This window comes from Helicoverpa armigera, chromosome 4 (genome assembly GCF_030705265.1).
Source record: "Helicoverpa armigera isolate CAAS_96S chromosome 4, ASM3070526v1, whole genome shotgun sequence".
Taxonomy (NCBI): domain Eukaryota; kingdom Metazoa; phylum Arthropoda; class Insecta; order Lepidoptera; family Noctuidae; genus Helicoverpa; species Helicoverpa armigera.
This window is the reverse complement of record NC_087123.1, coordinates 1673436-1696540: the sequence shown is the minus strand read 5'-3', so window position 1 is coordinate 1696540 and position 23105 is coordinate 1673436. Positions and strand designations below refer to the sequence as shown.

The following is a 23105-nucleotide window of genomic DNA, read 5'->3' as shown; positions in this document are numbered from 1 at the left end:
GATTCAGTAGATACAGATACGAAGCGCAACCTTACAAACTCCCAAACTTTACGTCTCTATAAAGTTACCAACTGTTCTCCATGGTTGCATAAAAAATAGCCAATAGCTTTCTTCGATAAATAGGTCATCCAACACTGAAATAATTTTTCAAATTGAACCAGTAGTTCCTGAGATTAGTGCGTTATTAGTTACAAACTCTTCCAGGTTTATAATATCAGTAGTGATTCAAATAGTAAAAAAAACTCTATACTTACTAATCTTTAAAGTCGATAAATGGACCATAATTAGAGTACATACTTATCTTCTAATTCCGTTCGACCGTGACATGAATGATTTCTTCATTTTGTTAACTTATTTACATATTTATGTATTCGGTGTTTATTTCCGATATATCTTTATTGAATCGGAAGATTCCTCTGTTGATCGGAATGTTATGGATTTGATAAATGATCCATAATTTTATACAAATTGGAAGTATGGAAAACTCATCATTGAAGTTTGACCCCATGTAGGGACAGTCAATTTAGAGATATGCATGATCTTTCTGTATGCTATTTCATTATTGCAAACTTACAACAATATCCTGTTAGCAAGATACTATAAACTGGTTTAATAATTGAATCATGAAAGTTACCTATAGATTTTTTAATTATTTTCATACTATGGGCATTTATTTCTAGTTCATATTATAAAGATGTAATTCGTTAAAAAAATTAAGCTCCTATATTCGAAGAAAGAGCAATGTACATGAATAGCATTGCAATGAAAAAACAAACAGGCACTCATTTTCTCACTCATCTTTATGCGTGTTTTAGGCATTCTTAAAAAAAACTTTATTATTATCAGTCGTTATTGCACTTTCCTTCTACCTCCTATTCTAATATCCTGGCTCATCATCATGTACTCTATCGCCTTTAATAGATTCTATAGATGCAATGAGCCTTTGTTTGGTTAATAAAGTTTTACAAACCTGGTGTATTATCATGAGATGATGATGATGTATTAGATTTTTCATTTATGTCCTGTTCAGCTCTGACCAACAGTGCTTTTTCTCGAAGTCTTTCAACCATCTTCTTTGGTCTTTCCTAATCATCATCATCCTCCTGCCCTTATCCCAATTTCATTCTGGGTAAGCGCAGTTTAGTTTTTCCTAATATGATTTTATTTTGATATTATTTTAATAAAAAAGATATACAGTTTGCTAAAGACATTATCGACATATTTAATCAAAATGGTTTCAGGAAATAAATTCATTTCAGTGACTTCATGAATGTGTAATAGTCTACGTATAATTGGGGTGATAATACAGTTGTGTCATATCATTTGAATATGCACTCGATTACTCGTGCTGAATACATACTTTCTTCAGAATTAGTAGGCATAGGTAGTTTGTCACCAACGTTTTCATGCGGGATTGCTTGTCATGAATTATCAGGTACCTTAAGGGTTTTAAGATATTTAACTATCAGTCTTTTATGGGACTTAAATGATTTTTTTCTTTAATGCTCTAGTTAAGTACTGTGATATCAAAACAATTTATTCATAAGTACAATACAGGTAGTCCAAAATTTGACGCAGATAGAGAAAATACTGCTTGAATTGTATTCGATAATCTGACTCTAGAACTAGTCGATACCCAAAGCTTATGAGTGTGCCAAAATGAAGAATCGAAAACTGACTATAGTAAGAAACAACAGACAATCAAACCAAATTCTATATACAGAACAAGAAATAGAACGCACTTTATTAGAATACAATAGGGATCGTATATTGCACCTGAATAAAGTAGAAATACATCTAGTTGTCATAGATTTCATGATTTCCACTTCCGATGTAGAATTCACTTGCAGTGTTTATCGTGGTTAAACTGAACGTGACATGGAGTAAGCTGTAGTTAAAAAAAAAATAAGTGAAAATAGTTTCTGTATCAAAATGGATGCGGGATTGCAACATATTGCTGAAGATTTTGGAGTAGGCACAGTGAAACGTAAGTTCTGTTACAGCCTTTTTATCGTACCACTGCTGGGCACAGGCCTCCTCTCACACCTAGAAGGACACATTAATCACCAGGCTTGCTTAATGCGAATTGGTGATTTCAGATTTTATAGTCCAGGTTTCCTCGTACGTAAACGTAAGTAGATTAAAGATAATAATCTTTTAATATTCGCGATTTTGTGGCTCTTGAACATTTTGGAAACTCCCGAATTCCCGTTTTGTTGGGGTCTTCCTTAATCAATATGGAGATGAATAATGGTGCAGCCATTACAGCAATCAGGTATTGGCTATCTAAAAAAAATATAATTCACCCTTGAAACATACTAGTTCTAGTAGTAGTAGTAGAAAGAGAATAGGTAGATTAGTTCAATGGTTTATGAAGTCACGGAACGAAGTTATTTAATGAAAATCGCTTGTATTATTGTAATGCGTTTTTTTTAAGTTTTCTTATTTTATCATCATCCTGATACTAATTTCATTTGGGGTTGGCGCACAATGTTTCCTTTGTTTCTTACTGTAATGGATCATTATCTTTGTTGATGAAATTATTACTCCAGTTTCACGCAATATGCAAAACCTAGCCTTATAAATTATGTAAAAGAAATGTATTAGCAAATCTATTATAAATTATGTCCGATCATTGTTTATATTACTACTTTCTCTATTTATTATTATAATTAATACTATGAACTTGTTCATAAACTAATTGATCTACGTTAGTAGATCAATCAATTAATCAATTAGAATATCATAAAGTCAACATGACTATTTCAGTTTTTCTCCATTCAAATGAGCTTTTAACTTATATTAGACATATGTTTGGTAAATAACTAATCTAAAAACACGAGAAAAAATACCAAGGTACAAGGTTATATTAGCGCCTCATCCTAACCAATATTATAAATGTGAAAGTAACTCTGTCTGTCTTTTCTTCACGCCTAAAGTACTGAACCATAGAAAGGACGTAGGATAGTTTTTATTACAAAAAATATACAAATAAAATTTATTCCGGACAGATAGCGCCATCCATTGGTCAAACCAAAAATCTGCCGGAAGTCACTATTCCACGCGAACGAAGTCGCGGGCAAAAGCTAGTTTCCCATAATGTTAAACACTCATCTTTGCTCGTATAAAATCAGCACTTTGTATATTTTACATAAATACCTATCCTGAAATTTCTAAAAGTCAACTTCAGTCCAGAGATTGGTGTCTTCTCATTAAAATTTGACGTTTTATTCTGCTACTTATAAGAGGTACCCTTACTTATAAAGGTAAAAATAATACACAAAACACACTATAAAATAATTTTAATTTTTCAATTTCAGTTTCGATCCCAACATGGACACTGCAAGAGACGATAACTGGATTAGCTGTGGTTCTAGCCTTGTATCTATCAGTCGTTATAAAGATAATACCAACACACATGAAGAACAGAGAGCCATACCAACTGAAGAATATAATGTTAGCTTACAACGCATTCCAAGTCGCCTTCTCAGTTTATTTAGTGTTCATCGTAAGTACAACATATTGCTCTTTGAAATTCAGTAGGCTTTTCACTAGATCGCAAAGCCAGCATAGTCCTCGTTACTATTCAAGTCGTATAGATGTGTTGGGCTGCGGAATTGTTCGAAAGAGTTATCGCGACCCTGGTACATAAAGGGCTTAAGAAGGAACAGGATGGCTTTTAGTCAGTAATAGTCTGACACTCCGTCACGCTGCTAACCCACAGCAGTAGGGGGACATTTGATGATTTCCTATAAAAAAGTCCTATAAACGTCGAGGAAATTTACGGTTAATTCGCCGTATGTAGCCACAGTCGTCGGTGCTATATGGATCACTGTGGAAGCTTCTAGACGTGCACGGCGATGCCACGGCACAGTAGACCTACTTAACAACAAGTCGCCAATTTATCATTGTTTCACGGCAATTTATCTGTGGATGTAGACGGTGAAAAACCGTGTGTGCACAAGAGGCCTAAGCGACTATGCCTCTGCTTCGTAATTATTTGCGTAATATAAATAGTATCAACATTTTCTGACGGACTTCAGTTGTGGCGCGGACTAGGCTATAGTATAGTTTGAGTCTAAGACTCATTTTTCCGTCCGTGAGCAAAGACATATAAACGCCTATTAGAATAATGATCACGATTTGCAGTTCGATAGGAATTATGTTTTAATGCGTTGTTGTAATTATAATGTAGGATTAGATAGTCTTCCGTGTAGACAAGAGAATAAATATGCTTGTTCACTGTACCTACGTATGCATTTGAATAATACTGGTCTTGACCAGGCAAGACAGGTTATGTTTTCACAGTATTTTTAAACAAAAATATAAATATAGATTATAGTGTATCTGTTAAAAATTATTCGTCAACATTTATTTAAACTTAGGTATACATGTTTTAAGGCAATTGTGTGGTATTTTCTTTAAATGATGACTTAGCTATTAATACTGCGCCAACAGTAAGTACATTCTAATCAGGTCATTTGTATACAATAGCAATCTAACCAAGGAAGTTATAAGTAATTATTTAATTGTTAATATAAATAAAACGCATCTGCTAGCAATACTGAGAATCGTGACGAATGAATTAAATGATCGATCTGCATTAGATGTCAGTCAATTGTCTTTAGTTGATATATTGCCAATACGATATTATAATTCTCAATTTGTCATCTGTAGCTGATGATATTAACGGCATAATGACACTCCCACTGGTGGGCAGAAGACTTGTTACTGTTACTAAGTTAGTGCTGTCAGAATTTCAGATATCTTCACCAGTAGTTAGCAGAGTCCAAGATTGACCCATTGATATACATTTTATCAGTTATGCAAGATGTGTGCGATGTCCAAAGAAATTAACATCGTATCTACTGTCCAGGTTACTGGCCGTCCTTGAAGTTGTTTGTCCATTGTTACTAACTATGTATTTATTTTCTGTTTCAGTACCTGCGATATATCTACAGATTTAACATAATCACGACGAGATGTCCGCAAGGCAACGACTTGATGGGGGTAATTCTTTTTATCGTCTAATTTATCTTTTTCAGTTAAAACATTTTCTAGGTTTTGCTAAAATTGTCTGTAATTTTTTTGAATAGAATAGTAGTAAAAAAGAATATTCCCACAGTAAGGAAGATTATTAGTATTTTGAAAAAGAGCTTAATGCTAAGGCTACTGATAGCAATCGTGGACATAAGAAAAACGTGCGACAGCTAATTACTGCAGATACGTTAACCTCCACAAATGGAATACCTAACTTGCCGAATAAATGAAAATGAACAAAAATTCTAAAGACATCATTTCTTACAGGTTGTAGCAGAAATCTGGCCATACTTCATAGCGAAACACCTAGATCTTCTAGACACAGTTTTCTTCGTCCTCCGAAAGAAGGATAATCAGATCACGTTTCTCCATCTTTACCACCATACTTCCATGGTCACCTGGACCTGGTTGCACTTCATGTACCATCCTACAGATAACTTTGTGGTTGTTGGTATGCTGAACAGTTTCGTCCATGTCCTCATGTATGCTTATTATGGGATCTCGTCGTTGGGCCCAGAGTACGCGAAGTTTATTTGGTGGAAGAAGCATCTGACTAAGGTTCAGCTGGTAAGTTATATTTTTAAAACTTAAATAGGTAATGGTATTATTTTATGTGATGAGGATCATAATGGCGTCCATGACCGATTTCGGCCACGGCGGCTGTGCTCATTTAAGGAGATCAGCCAGCTGCCCAGGACATATTATAGTGCACAAGTATGTGCGCAGGTGCACTCCCTATTCCTTCAACCCATAACCCGATGGGACGGCAATCCGACACGACCGGAAAGAGATCAGGCGTAGGACCGACATGAGGATCATAAAGTAATTGTAAAGAAGATCTTGGTCGTGATCAAAGTCAAAGTCATGATGATAATTTCAGTTCATGGGATAAGGTCAGGAAAGTAATTTTAGACTGGCTATACCATTCGCACATCCTTCTTCTTCTTTCGTGTCGATCACATGTCTTATACTGAGACTACACTTTGTCAGCCCAGTATGCCGCCACAGCGAGAGCACTTATCATCCTTATCCAAGTAGTAGAAATGAAAGAGAATCATTTTAAATCTTATGTATTTTGATTCTCATAGAAATGTTGTATTGTGACATATTCAACGCTTATTGACTGATTATGAATGGTGACCGTGCAAATTGCCATGTTGTTCTATTGTTTCATGATTAGTTTCGCGTAAACATATTAAGCAATATAATGTTTACACCGTGTAATCAAAAGCAACAATGATATACCGATATGTGTATAAAAATTAGATTATGCATGGATTACCGCTTGGGCGCCACTGGCAGAAAAATAGTAGTAAAATTAAATTCACTAATTGCACAGATATTTCAAAGAAAGTTAGTTCCTTCTTTAAGAAGTTTTTAGTATATTTTATACTTCAAAAGAATAATAATATCATCAATGTTCGTAGGCTTCTATTATATGGTATCATGATGCATAGACATGATCACGTATGAATATTACAGTAACGCAAAACTCTAAACTCTCGAGCACTTTACATATCGTCTTTTGTCTTTCAGATCCAGTTCATCTTAGTGGTCTCTCATCTCCATTACCAACAGAAGCTCTCTCCGTGTCCAATCCCCAACTTCTTCCACAACTTCTGTATGTTCGTCATCTCTTCCTTCTTTGCTCTGTTCATGAACTTCTATATCAACAGCTACAGAAGTAAATCTAAGAAGAATGTACAGAAAGTTGAAAAACAGAAGAACGGCGGCTCAGAGTACGTGGATGAGAGATTAGTGAAGGCGCGCTAGATTTTTATTTGTGATAATTTGTATGATTTTAGTTTTAAGAATAAATTAGTTTGTTTGAGTTTTTATTTTTGTATTAGCCGTTCCATCAGTGACTCCCCACATCCGATTAAATAGTAATATACGTTCAATCTGTATCCCAAACTTGCTTAAAATCGGTTTAGTAGCCTTGCAGTGCTAGCACTGATACTCTGATCTCTGATAGAAGCTCTTGCTTCACTGAGGACCGGCGGTACCTCCACAGCTTGTGTAGTCCAATAACGAGCCATCCTCGCGCAAGTGACGCCTACCACCCATACACAAGTTGGGCACACACGGGTCCTGAAATATAAGGGAAAATCTTTACTAATATTTTAAAGCTGAAGAGTTTGTTATTCAAACTGGGTCCGAAACTGCTAATCTATCCCCGAGTGATATAGGCTATTTAATCACAATACAGGAAGTACCTAGTTTCATATTATGAGTTTAAACTTGTTGCAGGAAAATGTAAAATAAGAAATATGTATAGTATTGCATTATAAATTGACAGATGATCTCATTTCCATTAACGATACCTACTGCAGTGTAGTACACCTTTTGTTCCAAACATTGCATTTATATGTGAAATGCTTGCGAAGCATAAAGTGCAAATGCGAAAATCACTGCTCTTTTTCAAGAGGTGCTAACTATAGTTAATAACTAGTTGCAGTCTGGTTAGTAAGTTATTTTTTACCACCATGATACACGTGACAGGCATGAGGCATGGTGTAGTTGCTATGAGAACTACCGCGGTTGCTAGTCCTCCAACTTCGGACGAATTATTAACTCCAGTATTGGCCCAAATTCAGTCTGTTTTTGCTGCGGGATTGTTCGAAAGAATGGCCCCAGAAGTAACATGGTAGTTTTTAGTCACTAATATTCTAACACGCTGCACTCTCAGCGGAAGGGAACTGATGATTTCGCAGCATAAAAATGCATAAGTTCACCTGGAACAAAAACAAATAAAAATTAATTAAATTGTTACTTTCTATCAGTTTTACCCAGTATAGACTAAATCATTGTTTTTCTTGTAATGCAAATCATCAATTCAATTATTGTGGTCGTCGCAATATGTTTACTGCTTCCATTCTTCTCTGTCAGCATTTTAAATACATTTTGAAAACCATAGTGATTGTGGTAAAAAACTGATTAAAATACACATAGTTTTGATTCGACACTGTTATTGAACACAAAATAAAAATCTTTTATTTTCAGACCCAAAGCTGTAAGGTGTTAGTAACAAAAATAACTAGCTCACAATAGTTAGCTACTTACAAACCTACGTCACTTTCGTTAACCAAATAGGAAGAACAATTTACACTAAGGAAGCTATTCCTAGGTAATTAAAACATACAATAACAATACACATTGTCACAACACCTTGACATGTATTGTAAACTATTGTAAACGTCACTCAATTTGTTATACATTACCTGAAAACATTTGCGTAGAACATGAATTAATCAATAATATGAATTTACAAGCCATGATGATCTTTGAACTTTTCCGCAATGTACACCAAAAGTGTTATTTATTGCATATTGAGTGATCGGTAAATTCCATGTTATATACCTATTTTGAAAAATTGAAATAGAATTGCTTAAAGTTGGCGAAAAACTTAGACTTTGGGCCAAGGTAGGAAAAATGTATGTCGCTATGAATATTACTCACTTCTTGAAAACGAATTACAAACCGACTTCCAAAAGCAATAGAAATGTATAAAGTAAAATTTCTAGAAGTCGGTTTGTATTGTTTCGATTAGAATGGGCTCGTAAAGGGAGATATTTTTACTTTTCTGTGTTTAAAAGTCTGTTAAAAATAGAATTACTGATCATAGAGTCAGAAAAAATAAAATTTACTTTAATAGTAGTCTTAAATAATATTTTAATTTCGTCCAAAAACATAACCATTTGTTAACCTAAAATGAAAATATAAGACACATTAATATTAATTTTGCGTTATATAAAGATTATTCAATGTTATGAGAGAGCTAGTTGAGCCAACACACCTTGTGATCTCATAGCAAAGTTTTGCGTATTTCCAAAATTATTGACATAAATTATATCGGAGAAATTGCTCAATTTTAAATGGGTTAAGACACGTATATGCGTTAAAATCAATAAATATTATATTAGATTGGACATCGACTTATTTACTTTCCTTTCGTAGTAAAAAAATAATGCCCTACGATTGCTTTTTTCAATAACACAATGAAATTGTTCTGAAAAAGTTACGAGACATATTTAAGGTTAACCATTACACGGGAAAACATTGACAGCAATTAAGACAATTTTGGCAAGTCTGAAAATCAATCTAGTTAAGGTCTTCTCCGGTCACTGCAATTAAGCTAGATATCAATAGTTCTATGTGAAATATTTGCTGAATTTGCTAAACAGAAGCAACTCACTGGCATCTGGTAAAACCGGAACTTTATCCTAACACGGGTACAGGTGAGGCAAATAACTAAACTAAGTTAATGTCATTTCACGTCTGCCTTGACCGGAATTTATTTAAGAGAATTCAATAGTGATATAACCACTCTTATATCACGGTTGGTCAATATACATATTATGTAAGGCAAAGCGAAAAACAACTGGCCAAAAGGTTTATTGACCTATTGCTAAAAATAGATTTAATTAATACATAAACAAATGATTGTAAAAGAAATTGTGTTTGTTATGTGAGATAGGTGTTTTAATTCTTGCAAGCTTACGAACTTAGATACCAATCCTCAATATACGGTGTTGTCATTAGAATGGAGTAAGTATCATAGAGTAAGGATGCATAAACAACAGAAAAAATAATGCTTCCTCGAATAAATTTCTTATGATTTACAATGGATATATTCGTTATAATTTTCGGTAGTTCGCTTTAATTTTCTACTTGATCCGGAAAATGATAAGACAACGTATACTCGGATGTTTTCCTGTCACTTGATTTTCAAGTATGCTTTTGTTTGGAAGTTGTACCTACAATGCTAAACAGAATATTATGATAGTTGAAAACAATAATAGCACAGTGATACCTAAAAAGCATTCTTTTACACTTATTATTTTTACTGTATTGTTTTGCCCTGAAAAGTATTCATTCCATGAGTGATTTTTCATTGTAATGTATTGAGTAATATCTCAAATCCTGCTACTATTATAAAACGTTAAAGTTTTCGTCAACCCCGGTTGGATTTTATTCAAATTTTTTAGCAATTTCATACTATCAATGTTCGCCTGATGCCATCGCTCATTTATGTTATTAAAACTATTTTTTTGTTTGTTTACTTTTTATGATGATATAACTTTTAATTTTGGCAAAGTAACTGCTCGTTATAGGTTCTATAAATAGACTTTCGTAACTTAATATAACAGCTTAGCTTGAAATACTTCACAAAACAAAGACCTTTAAAGACATTGTTAATTTAAACCTAGCTCACAAATTTTTGCTAAGACTAAGTGGATAAAAAATTTGTTTATGTGTGATTTTCATGCTTGGGCGATGTTAATTTGGAAAATGCAAACACAATGGCAGATTAATTTTACAAAAAAAAAACGTATTTTTTAAATATTAATTAATAAAAACACTAATGTTAACAATAATTTTGAAAATATAACTTTTATATATTAATTCATGTGACCAGTGAAACATTTTGGACAAAATTGAAACTAAAACATATTTACAATTTTAATTGTATTAAGTTTATTAAAATGTCCGTTACTGACACTGTTTATTGATTATAAAAACCCATCTAAAATGCGAAACTTTTCAATTTATTTTACAAAAAAAAAAGTTAAAAAGATATAGTTTTTTACATTTTTAATATTTATTTACTGACGCACCTTGGTTACAAGAAAAATACTCTAAGTACAATAATCTACTTTTCCTATCGGTTTTATATAATATATACTTAGATACAATAAACCCGGTTAAAAAACGGTGCACAACCGTCTCTTTGATATCATTATACTTTTCGTCAGAGACATTTTAATGGGCATTCAGGAGATAAAAATAAATTAAACGACAAGAACCTTGAATATCCACAAAACTGAAAAATTCGCAAAACAATACCAACCAAACAATACCAAAAATAAATAAATAAAAACTGCACTGAACCGAACCTATATCTTGAAAACCATCCTTCATTCATCCGGACGTTTGAACAGTACTTTGCGTGTGCGCAGGTTTACGCCAACAGCCTCAGTTGCGTCCCAATCACCGCGCCAGTCGCTCGTGCCCAAAACCGGAGCGACTCGAAATTCGCGTGTGATTCCAAAATCTTACAAAAAAATATTTAATATAAATTTTAAAAATATTTCTTTTTGTGAAATATTTTTCGTCGTTCGCATCAAAAAGCGAAGGTTAGTGTTTTTGTTTTTTTTTCTTCTTGTATAAGTTTCTGTGATTTGTTTTTAGAAAGTATATTTATTTGGCTGTGTGTGACATCAATAACCCAGATCAGTAATTTTATGCTGATTGTAAAATTTTATAGTGGCATAGATATCATTTCTGTGTCAACGAATTTTACGATGACATTGTCTATTTAACATACCGATCTATACCACCTACTTAATATTATGAAACTGCAGAGTTTGTTTGTTTGCTTAAGGGCGGGCACTAATCTTAAGAAAATAGTTCTCCGATCCGATTTGAAAAAATCTTTCAATATTCTGACATTGAATCTTTTAATAATGGAATTAAAACTGAAAACTGTTTATTTTTTATCTAAGAGCGCGAAATAGTATCAATAAAAGCCAGTTATGTACCTTTAGCTTTTACGTGTCCCACTTTTACTGCATTTGTTACGAAAAAAAACTGCCTGCCATGCAATAAAATCGAATGTGTAATGTGTAAACAACTTCCCCAATAACTGACTCAACAAGCTCTACAGTTTTGTAATACGTTGACTTCGTTTAGGAGAAAATACGTTCATTAATTTTTTTCTTTACTTTGCTCAGCTTGATATTTCAGTTACAGTTTGCGCCAATTGCAATGTTTGCAATTTTGAAGTTAGCTACCTATTTGACTCTTTTGCTCATTTATTCGTACAGATCTAATCAAGTTTAATTGTGAGGCTTCAATTGACTCACTTCAGAAATGCAAAGTTATCTGTCGCGAACTGTAATACAAATAGACACCAAAGCTACTGAAGGTTCAGGTGTTTCAAACTATGCAAAAATATGCCTAATTGTTAAGCAAATAATTCCACTTTTGGAAATCTAATAGTCTACCTGTACCAATACCAATTGCCTTATATAATGATAGAAAAAAAGGAATACATAAGGAGATTTTTTAAATACTAAGTTGTAGTGACCTATGTATTTATGATGCGCCCGCGCATTATGCGAAGTTACGCACGATCGTCGCTGCATGTTACTGCAATGTAGAAGCTGATCACTTGATTGCGACGACAAACTGGTATCGCATGCTTTGTTGGGTAATACACCATCATCGTTTATTGCAAACTGCAGTTTATGTGTTTACTTATGGTGGCTATAGATTATAATATCACTACATTAATATATAAATCTCCGTCATTGCGATAAGCTTAGCTTAGTTTTCAGCAATAGATAGGTGTATCTTTCTAGGGTGGTATATTAACATACCTTGGGTAGGCTAGTTATGAATGTATTGCATGACTTTGCTTATACTATAGATACCTGAACATTTGGCAGGCAAACATGGGACCCTAATATGCTGAAGCCATATTAAAAAGCTTCAAGAATACATATGTTATTAAATTATTTATCTCGTACTCATTGATGAGAATCAGGTACTTGTATTGATTAAGAAATAATCAGTACAGTATTTACACTATTTTTGTCTAATGGTAATTGCGTAATGATAATATATAAACGGTTTAAGAGGATTATCATTCTTAAAAATATTTTGATAGTTGATTTTGAAAAATATGGTTCTTAGAGATGAATTTGCGACAATTTAAATGAAAGAGAAAATCTTGTTGCTACTCTTTTGTAGTTTCAAACAATGATAGAATTTTATAATACTTTGGACTTTGACTCGAGAAGTTAATTGCACGTTGTTACGTTATTGTGTGACCCTCAGGTTAAAACTGTTGTTACGGATATACATAGATACGAATCTAGATTATCTTTTGAAAATAGCTAAGAAAGCTAGAAATTAAATTGTGCTCAAAAGTCGCTAAATTCAATCAGGAAGATGTTGTACATGTTTGTACTTTTAAAATTATTTACGGAGTTTTCATGTCATATAGAACTAATCGAAAAGCAAATTCATTATATTTATTTAAAAAAAAAAATACGTCATTCATTTTCTTTCTTTACAACAGCAGAGATTTGCAAGTTTCAAATCACAACCTAGTCTTGAGTCTTCTTGCTCTGTTTTCAATTTTATTTGGGGTCCGTGCATATCTTTTACGCTTGTTTTTCGCTATCCGTCATCCTAACATTCACTCCCTTCTTTTATTTCGTCCTTTACACAATTCTTCTTCTTTCTTTAGAGAAGATGACTTTACCCTTTCTATCTACATACATACTACATACTTATGTACCTACTATTCTACTATCCAGTATAGTACTAGAATATTGGCCTACGTGACATCCAGGTAGCCATATTTGAATATGGCAACAGTGATTAGTATTTTCGAAAAACTGAATAAGTACTTGGAATTGTATAGTATTTATTCATTCTAAGCCAACCTTGACTTGTAGTTCAAATAATTATTTAATAGAATCGTAGTATTATCACTGAAGTTTTCAGTGTAAGTATATTTATTCAGTCTTTTGGGTTCATTGTCACGATTACTAGTGCAAATGCTAATTCGAATTACGCATTTTTGTAAAACATTAACATTTTAAATTTTGCACTCAGCAAAATTACCTATTTGCAAGCAGTAATACATAGCACAGAAACCTCACTTTCTTTGTCATTCTTATAAAAATCACCAGTTTTTTTCAGTCTTGCTTTTCATTTTCGCTTACAAGACCATTCTTATCAATTTTTATGTTCCAAACTCCTTTTCTCCTTATTTTGCATGCTTTTTCGAATTCTCTTCCTTGTCATTAATTCAGAGTGTATTTTTTTCTTAATCTTGAAGTGTTAGAAAATGATCATATTTATCTGCGTGTGCGCCTTATTGGCCATATACCAGACCATACCAGAAATTATAGAAGTGACTTTCTCTATGACAAGTGGATTGAATGTCATTGCCTCAATCGTATGGGTTATTAACTTTCTATGTAATTAGACTGTCTTATCTAGCTTGTTTTTCCACAAAATTTAGTTTAGTATAAAAAAAAATTAACTGCGGATAAATATTATTTATTAATAACTGGCTGTTGTTCCCGCTTCCTGTGGAAACTGCTGCCCGTACCACGATAATTAAAGCCAATGTTACTCGGGAAGAGTGTCCAACAGTGAAAGAATTTTCTAAATCCGATTTGTAGTTTCAGAGCCTTTAGGGTACAAACAAAAAAATGTTTCCTATTTCCTGTTTACTAGTATAGAGTCACTTGCACTCTTTCTAACCCCTAAATTTCATCTTCCCAACTTAAATCCTTTTTCTGTGAGTGTTTAACATGAATCTCTTTTAAATCAGAATTCATTAAAATCTTTTTTATTATTATTTAAAATACATTCAAATTCATATATTCGTAATTAAGGAACCACGTCGTATCCCACTGTACTTGGTAATATATAGGGCTGTAGGGCACAGAAGTTTGTTCAACTTTAAACTTGAATGAGTTGCGTAAATTACTACATTCCGAATAGCCCACGCCTCGAAACTAGATTCTATGTGTGTCATACAAATATAAGGTGTTAATAACTTTTGTCTATTTTTTATAACTTTGTCAATTGTTTCTTATTATGTAGGTAGCTTTTTACTGACTAAAACCAGTTTTGTTTTTTTATTTAGAGGTGAAATTGATTTTGTATAAATAAATAAATAAATAAAATGTCATTTATTTCAGGCAAATTCACCCATATCAGAAATTCACACAAACAATATTAATAATTAACTTATACATACAATCAAACAATATTAATAAATCAATTATACATCACAATTACAAAATTAAAATAAAATGAAATAAAATAAAATAAAATGAAATAAAATGAAATAAAATACAATAAAATACAATAAAATAAAATGAACTAAAATTAAAATTTTCTGTTTGGCATTCGCACAGTTACATGCCTGTCAGAACAGTGTTTTATGAAAGGGCAGTCTAGCCTATCCCCGATCATCGCCAAAATAGTGTTGGCACTGGCCCGCACTCTGCGCACTAGGGATGCCGCGCGTTTGCGCATAGTAGCTTGAAAGCCATCGGTGCGCGATTCTGTGAACATACCCGAGGCGCTACAGTATCGGGGCAATCCCACAACTGCCCTGAATGCATTATTGTATTGGACGCGGATGGCACTGTAGTCTCTGCTAGTATAGTGCGCCCACAGACTGCACGTGTACAGCGAAGTACAGTACGCTCTGAAGAGTGTCACTTTGACCTCGCGTGAGCACCTCGCAAATCTGCGAGCGACCATATTCGCTTTAACAGACAATGCCCTCCGCTCCCTTTCCATGTCAGCATGATCTCCAAGACTAACAGTTACGATATGCCCAAGGTATTTAAACTGTTTAACTCGTTCCAGAGCAACACCGCTAAGTTTCACAGGAGGTATGTTTACTGGGCATCTCGCACCCGCTGTCTCAAAGATCATATACTGACTTTTTTTAACATTGTACATTAAACCATGACCACAGGCATATTCCTCACAAGTCTGTATTAACTTTCTCAGTCCACAGATTGATGCACTCAGCAGCACCATGTCGTACGCTAGGAGCTTTTTACTCGGGAATGTCTTCAGTTTGATAACTAGTTCACGCGGCATAAAACTACTTAGGTATTATAGCAAGTGCCTATGCAAAACTCGTTCAAAAAACAAGTTCTCCTTGTGTTAGTCATGATAAGTTTGTTGTCACTTCACATTTATTAATAATGTCATTGTGTTATCTCATTTTTTTATTTGTTTGTACACTAAAGCCTCAGAAACTACTGCACTGATTTGAAAAAAAATCACAGTTGATAAGCTACAGTATCCTCGATTAACATAGCCTAATATTTTATGCGGGTACGGGAAGGATTTTCCCCGGGACGTGGGTAAAACCGCGGGATAACAGCTAGTATGTAATAGAAATTGACTTTGACTTTGTCCCTTTAGTGTTTATGTCTGAGTAGTGCGTAAATGCCGGCTGTTTTTTCCCAACTGTAATTTGGTTACAATAGTTTTTGATTATTCCAAACAAACTTATTTATTAGGCATCGTAAAATTTCCAGTATTGACAATTAATTCGACAAATTAATTAACATGCACATGTGGGAATGGGAAAATACTGGCTATTTGCGCCTTTTTTGTTGCACTTAAGGCGGACCACACACTACCTCGAACCAAATAAAGATGTAGAAGTATAAAGATGAGATTGAGATTGACCATTGAACTGGTAGAGGAAAGAGCGCGTGGCTTATTTATTAATAGTTTTGTGAAATGTTAGTCAAGTTTAGGTAACGCTCCTCCATTATTAACTTTGGGCTGAGGCTTCATCTTGGTCAGGTGTTTTTTTCATTTTTGAGAATGTCTGAAAAAATCATACTTCCAAAGAAATTTTGTGTTGACGAGGTCAGATAGGCAGTAGCTTCATATTCAGTTGCATTTCCAGTATTTTTGATAAGGCATTGGCGATAACGTGTGTGCTTGTGATATTGTGAGATCCATCTAGTGTGTCGTTAACCATAGTGAGTCTGCAGCATTTAAGTTATGTATTTAATTGCATGTATGATGCGTTGATGCAAAATGATGTACGTCTTCTTTTAATTTCATCTTGGTCACTATTTATTGGTGTACCTATGTGTTATTTTTGAACCAACTTTAATTGACTTATATATGTTTCCTATTTTTGGTAATTAATGTATCCTTTTAATTGAAATTTTACAACTGTTGCATGGTTAATTTTATTTGAAGTTTGGTTAAATAAGTTCAACTAAGATATTGAAAATGGCTTCCAAACCTCTAATCAGCTGCAAAACCGGAGAGAGTTGTTGAGATTGTTTGAAAGAGTTACCGCGACCCTGGTACACAAAAGGCCTACAAAGGAACACGATGGATTTTTAGTCAGTAAGAGTCTGACACTCCCTCACCGCTGCTAACCCACAACGGGTGGGGTTATTTGATGATTTTTGCCATCGGTAAAAAAGTTCAATCGACAGTTGCCCTTGGCAACCAATAAACTAACACAGCAACATAAGTATGTATTAAAAGTTTTTTCATCCCACCATCTCGGAAAGAGTAGTTTTACCCTTTGATATCTGAGCGCAAAAGCCGTTTTTATCCTCTAGAGCGGCAAAGTGATTTGAATTTAGAACATCGTTTGCAATACTCCATTTGTGACAATCTTGATAAGACTATTCATACAAATACATATTAAACAAATAAAATACTGCCTAAAATAATTATTCAATTAATTAAGTAATTTTTATTATTGTTTTTACATAGATTTTTAACCTCGTTTCATTTTTAAACTGAGTTTTCAAATAAATGAACTTTAATAGGTACATCTTTTTAATTTGACACTCATATGTGCGCGCCATTTTGTTTTTATTTGTATTTAGTAATTTCCTCGATGAGGTGGGATGAAAAGTTACGTGTTGCACTCGAGTGCAAAGATTTTTCACCTTGTGCTCTTCTGATTCCCTCGCTATCGCTCAGGGTTCTAATTATTGAAATTATTCAATTTTAGAATCCTTCACTTGCTCGGTCATCAAAATTGAGCCCGCGGTTAAAAAGCAACTTTGCATTCTTGTATAACAAATAACTATTATAATGCGTACTTAGTACTTATTACAAATACAGTTATATTTATCACATTCCTACATAGGTCATGGTTAATAAACATTTCCTGGGTTATATAATGATTAGAATATAACGTCAATCGCATTTAATTTAAACATAGTTCTATTTAACTATTTGCATAATTACTACCGGTAAACAAATGGTTAAAGTAAGAATTGACAAGTTAAATCTTCAAGGTATATTTTTTCTATACTAATATTATAAAGTTTTATTCTAGTTTGTTTATTTACTTTTCGAACGCACTTTACAACTGGTGAACCGATAAGAAATATTTTGCCCTAAAAAGAGTCAAATTCTTTATGGATGTATGAAAATGGTTATCATTGGACGCGGATGAAAAATATGTCATTTTTAGCAGATTTTTTTTAATAACCATATATCTACTAATATAGATATAGCTACTCTTTTGTTGCTTCGGATGGCATCTTAACTTAAACTGCCTGTGATTTTAGTCTCCTTAGCGAATTCGTGTTGACATACGCATATTTTACATGAAGAAACCGCGTCGGCCTTCGCGAAGCAAATACATATCCAGTGATTGTGCAAATATTTATCCTTTGTTCTTTCGTCAGTTTACACGTAGGCTATTTTCGTCAAAACATTAAGAATACAATATATTATATACCTCTTGTCTGCTACCTCCTGCTTTAAAGTTTCTTGATCTGTATGCCCTTTATGTGGATAAACTACACGTTATTTCCATCTGCATAACATACCATACTTGTACCTACTGATATTATAAATCAATGTCTTAAGCTATTTCTGTCGGGGCTGCAGGATTGTTCGAAAGAGTTAGCGCGGCGCTGGTACACAAAGGGCTGCAGAAGAACCATGATGGGCTTTAATCAGTAAGAGTCTGACACTCCCTCATGCTGCACCCACAGCGGGAGGGGTCCATCGCAAAAATCTGTCTATTTACTGACTCAAAAATTACCTAACTCGAGTTATGCGAATCAGATTTTTTTTCCTTGAAATCTAAATATTTAGCATCTATTGTTAGTGTTGTACTAAGCGACAATTTAGATGTCTGGTCCTGATTGAGCTTACATTAACATTATAATGTAAATTGGCGTTTGTTTTACTTTTCTCATACTTATATTCCGTTAGCAGAACAAGTTTAGGAGCATCAAATTAATATCACAAAAATGCTTTTTATTTGGCAGGTAGTAACTATTACCCGTGTTTTCATCTATGTCCTGAGGGAACATGCAAACCAGAATGAATATTTTGTGATCTTGCTATGTCTAGGACTTTTATAGATACTTTTTACGAATTTCTATTAATATAATAGTTTTCTATTTGGTTCAGTGGATCCAGATATTACCTCCCATAACCTGTAAAATAGAGTGTTCAATCGCTCTAATAATACTAGCTTTCGCCAGTGGTTTCAGTCGCGTCCCGTGGGACTTTCGATAATTGGGCAATCTTACACTGAAATAATTTTTCAAATCGGACCAATAGTTCTTGAGATTAACACCTTCAAGCAAATACATTTTCAGTTGTAAAACATTAGTATAGATTGTGCAAACAAAACACGATTATACGCATAATATTGGCTTCTAATTTGTGAAAACTAACACAGGCGGTTACAAAACGTTGGTGCATCGGTTTTGAAACATCCTGTATACTTGCACATCGTGTCCGGCTGGGTTCAACCTTTAGGTTTCGTGTATTCAGTTATGTGTAACAGTATTGTTGTTATTGCAGTTATCGTTTAGTTAATATTGTTTGTTAATGGATATTAAGTATTTTTTATACTTACGAATGCCAAATGTACACCTATACTAGTTATTCCTCCCGGTTCCACTAGCACACCATCTAGTTTCAAAGGATTTTTATTTTCAAAAAAGATATACGGTATACATAAGTCATTTACTTGAGAAAAGCAATAAAAAATATTGGTACAAAAATCTAATAGGTTCTGGATATTCCTCTCGATTCCACAAGGGCACCTACTTACCGCGTTTAAAAAGAAGCCTATGCACTTTTTCCTGACGAAAATCCTTGCAGCAATTTTTGAGTTTATACCGAACAGACAAATAGACCGACGCGGCAGAAGATTTTTGATTAGTTGTCATAATATTATGTATTCTGTGATGATAAGCAAAGGTTAACATTAGATTATGCATTTCACAAGAATAAAACTTCACTCGGTCACTTCCATGTCCTCGTTTAGTTAAGCTGACTATCTCAAAAGATTATCAAAGAGTACAGACGTATGCTAATAATGTAATGACCGACATTTTGAGCATTTTCAGCTGTTTGAAAACGGGGTCACGGCATATTTGTTTATGTTTTATTTTTGCTATAATATAGTTTTTCTATTGCATTCTTTTAAAGATACGTATTTTATCGTCAACAATTACCCATATGCATTAGAAACGAATAGGTATATTTTTATTGCTTTCTGAAACTGTAACTTCTTTCTAATTTGGTTAAAATGGTTTTAGCAAACATAATAGCAAGATTTTACCTACCACAATTTTTGCTCACAATTTAGTTCGCGTACAAAAAATGTTAATGCGTCTTTTTTCCAATTTATGTAAACACTGCAATGCCTGCTGAAATAAACTATCCTGGTCTTACTACAAAAACTTAAACATGTGTCAAACACTTGTCTAAAACAAGTGTATGGACCTTATTTCAACGTCATAAACTGTTTTTTTTAGACAAGTGTTAAACTGACGTTTAAAAGATTTTGTAGTAAGACGGTTTAGGTATGTGATTACCGATTCACCATGACAAGACCTTACAAAATTCCCTATTAAATTATGCAGTCTTTGAACAGTCGTGAGGTCTGATTGAGGGCAAAGCGCTATAAATGGAGACGATAGACAGGCTTTCAAATCACGGCTGTCACCTTTGATCTGCACCGTTGTTCAGCTCTCAACGAATCCCTTGTACCTAGTGCTTGAATCTTATAAAAGGTGGAGGCACTTTCGCTTAGAAGTACGTTGTATAGGTAGAATAAATATACGCTAGAAAGAATTTAATGCGCCTTAAGTAAAATACAGGACGGTTTTTCAAAAATCAATTAAAAATGGGCAGAAAGTGTTTTCCTTTTGAGATACATTTGAGTTACCGCGGCCCTGGTACATAATAGGCCTACGATGGAACACGACGGTCATTAATTAATGACGTCGTTAAAAAAAAGGTTCGCGAAAGGCGATAGACGAAAGACGCGAAAAAATGTGCAACCAATTGAAAAACTGTTACCTTGCACTTAATCCAAAATCGATTACTGCTATTACATTCACAATGAAAATACATGAATTGTTACCAAAGATTCATAATACCGTAAACTATACAATTTTTCGCTTGAAAATAATTCACATTTCATAAGTTGACTTATTTTCGACTTTCACTCTTGCGTGTCTAACTCAAAAATGATCGCATGCAATTTTTGAGTTTTCGCATTATTATTACGTAAACTAAAGTGATATGGTTCATGATTTATGTTTTAGTATTGTAAAAGTCGTCTCTCATTTATTTGACAAAAATAAAATGTATTTTTTTGTAATTTTTACTTACTACGATGATTTATTAACAAAAATAACTGACCAAGTAGTTCATTACCAACCATCCTAATCACTGAGACACAATTCAAAACACCAATCAACCAATGCACTTCACTACGACCTTATTTAAATACACATAGGTATAAAAATCCCTTAATTGATAGCGAAGTTGGTATGAAATTCGCGTGCGGTTTCGTCATTGAGCTGACTAGTGGTCATGATGCCACGTTGTTATGATATCCTAGTACTTATTTTGTAGGTCAGGCCTTTATACTATGGAAGGTGAATTTGGTTGGTTCACTTATGCTTATATAACTAAAATAAAAAGGTTTGATTGGTCCTTATTATTGAACTCAATATATTAACTCGCTCAGTATGTCTAACTTGCTTTCAAGCCAAAATTACTAAACCAATTTAAATATGGGCCACAGGATGACAATAAAGAGTCTGGAGATAGATAGCTTATACTTACCCGGTGTGGGTTACCTCATGGGCTAATTTTATTCAGCTGCGAGACAAAGTTTTCTAGGAATAAAATTGTTAGAGTATTTATTACAACCAATCAAACTCGAGTCTGAATCGAGTTTGCAGCATTCCACAGATTAAGTAACATAACAGACAGTACTATTTGCTCACTTTGGCTACACTACTATCACAATAGACGCATGTTTATTGATAATACTTCTAGAAGTGTCACGGTGACAATGCATAACTTCTTATTTTGACAGATGACAGGTAGGCAGTGACAATGTGTTATTGTGATATAATATGCTTACTCGACAGGTGCAGAATCAAATAAAACTGGTTCTATTGTGTGTTAATTTGATTTGCGAAATATTGGTCTATTTCAGAAGACGGAGACTCTGAGACTAGTTGTCAGACATTCTGGATTCTGACTTATTACCAAGGGCTATCGGGTCGCCCGTGGGTAACTGGGTTGAGCAGGTCAGATAGGCAGTCGCTCGATGTAACACTGGTACTCAGTTCCATTCGGTTAGACTGAAACTATCTCTAAAGTAGTTGGAAAAAGGTTAGGCAAATGATATCGGCACGAAAATTATTTTCTTTCAAATAACTGTATCTGTTAAGTTTAGCTTCGAAATAATCGACTTCGATAAGATTATAAGTATAAAAATAATTCGTTACATGTGTACATTTTAAAGTTAATAGTTTAAAAATACAAATCGTTTTATTGTTGAAAATTTGAACAATTCGAACACAAAACCAATTTGTAGATTTTGATTGAATTTATGTCAGATGTTTCAGTTCACACATTATTCTAATATGACCATATCGGTCATATTGTGCGATAGTTCATACAACCCACCATGTGTGCCACGACCCTTAAGGCTGTCGCAAGCTGCTGATTGCTGCTCTACTGAAAAACAATTAGTCAGTATTTTCTTTGCTTATTTCTATCTACAAAGGTGCAAAGAAATATAATTAAAACATAATGAACATTATCAATTTCCAACAGAACAGAAGCCTCCAAAACTAACAATAGACAATTATCTTAAAATTAATATAAAAAAAATTAAAACTATTATAAGTACTTGGGAAACTACATAACCTACCTTATAATGTATTATAAGTTCGCATTACGTAATATATAAAGTACCTAGTTGACATAATAAATCATACCGCCTCTTCGAAACTGGGCTATGAAAGTGGCCCTCTTTGCATAACAGATAGAAAAATATGCAACCCAAACACATAACGTTATATAAATAATCTTATATTTTTATATGGAAAATTTTATCGCTAACTTAAGTTTAGCAAATGATTGCAGATCAGCTGTATAATTAATAAAAGCTAAATGGTGTGAAAAAATTAATATTTGTCTGTAGATACATACATGTTTTTAGATAGACTAAACTGCTGGTT

The 23105-nt window shown here is 33.6% G+C and overlaps 3 protein-coding genes across 3 annotated transcripts in view; 2 read left to right on the top strand and 1 right to left on the bottom strand.

The window, feature by feature from the left end:
- The first annotated feature begins 1817 nt into the window (after positions 1 to 1817).
- Positions 1818 to 6859, top strand: LOC110370488 (very long chain fatty acid elongase 7). Its single transcript, XM_021326309.3, has 5 exons — positions 1818 to 1987; positions 3321 to 3508; positions 4942 to 5010; positions 5308 to 5607; positions 6577 to 6859. The coding sequence occupies exons 1-5, from the start codon at positions 1933 to 1935 to the stop codon at positions 6811 to 6813; spliced, it is 849 nt and encodes a 282-aa protein (XP_021181984.3). The 5' UTR covers positions 1818 to 1932; the 3' UTR covers positions 6814 to 6859.
- A 167-nt stretch (positions 6860 to 7026) lies between these two features.
- LOC135116758 (uncharacterized) lies at positions 7027 to 15624 on the bottom strand. The gene is made up of 2 exons (XM_064034299.1): positions 14992 to 15624; positions 7027 to 7131 (listed from the first exon to the last, which is right to left on the bottom strand). The coding sequence occupies exons 1-2, from the start codon at positions 15622 to 15624 to the stop codon at positions 7027 to 7029; spliced, it is 738 nt and encodes a 245-aa protein (XP_063890369.1).
- Positions 10998 to 23105, top strand: part of LOC110370481 (very long chain fatty acid elongase AAEL008004) — a 31050-nt gene continuing 18942 nt past the window's right edge. Inside the window, exon 1 of the mRNA XM_021326302.3 lies at positions 10998 to 11177. The gene's annotated coding sequence lies outside the window, so the exon portion shown is untranslated. The remainder of the gene's footprint in view (positions 11178 to 23105) is intronic.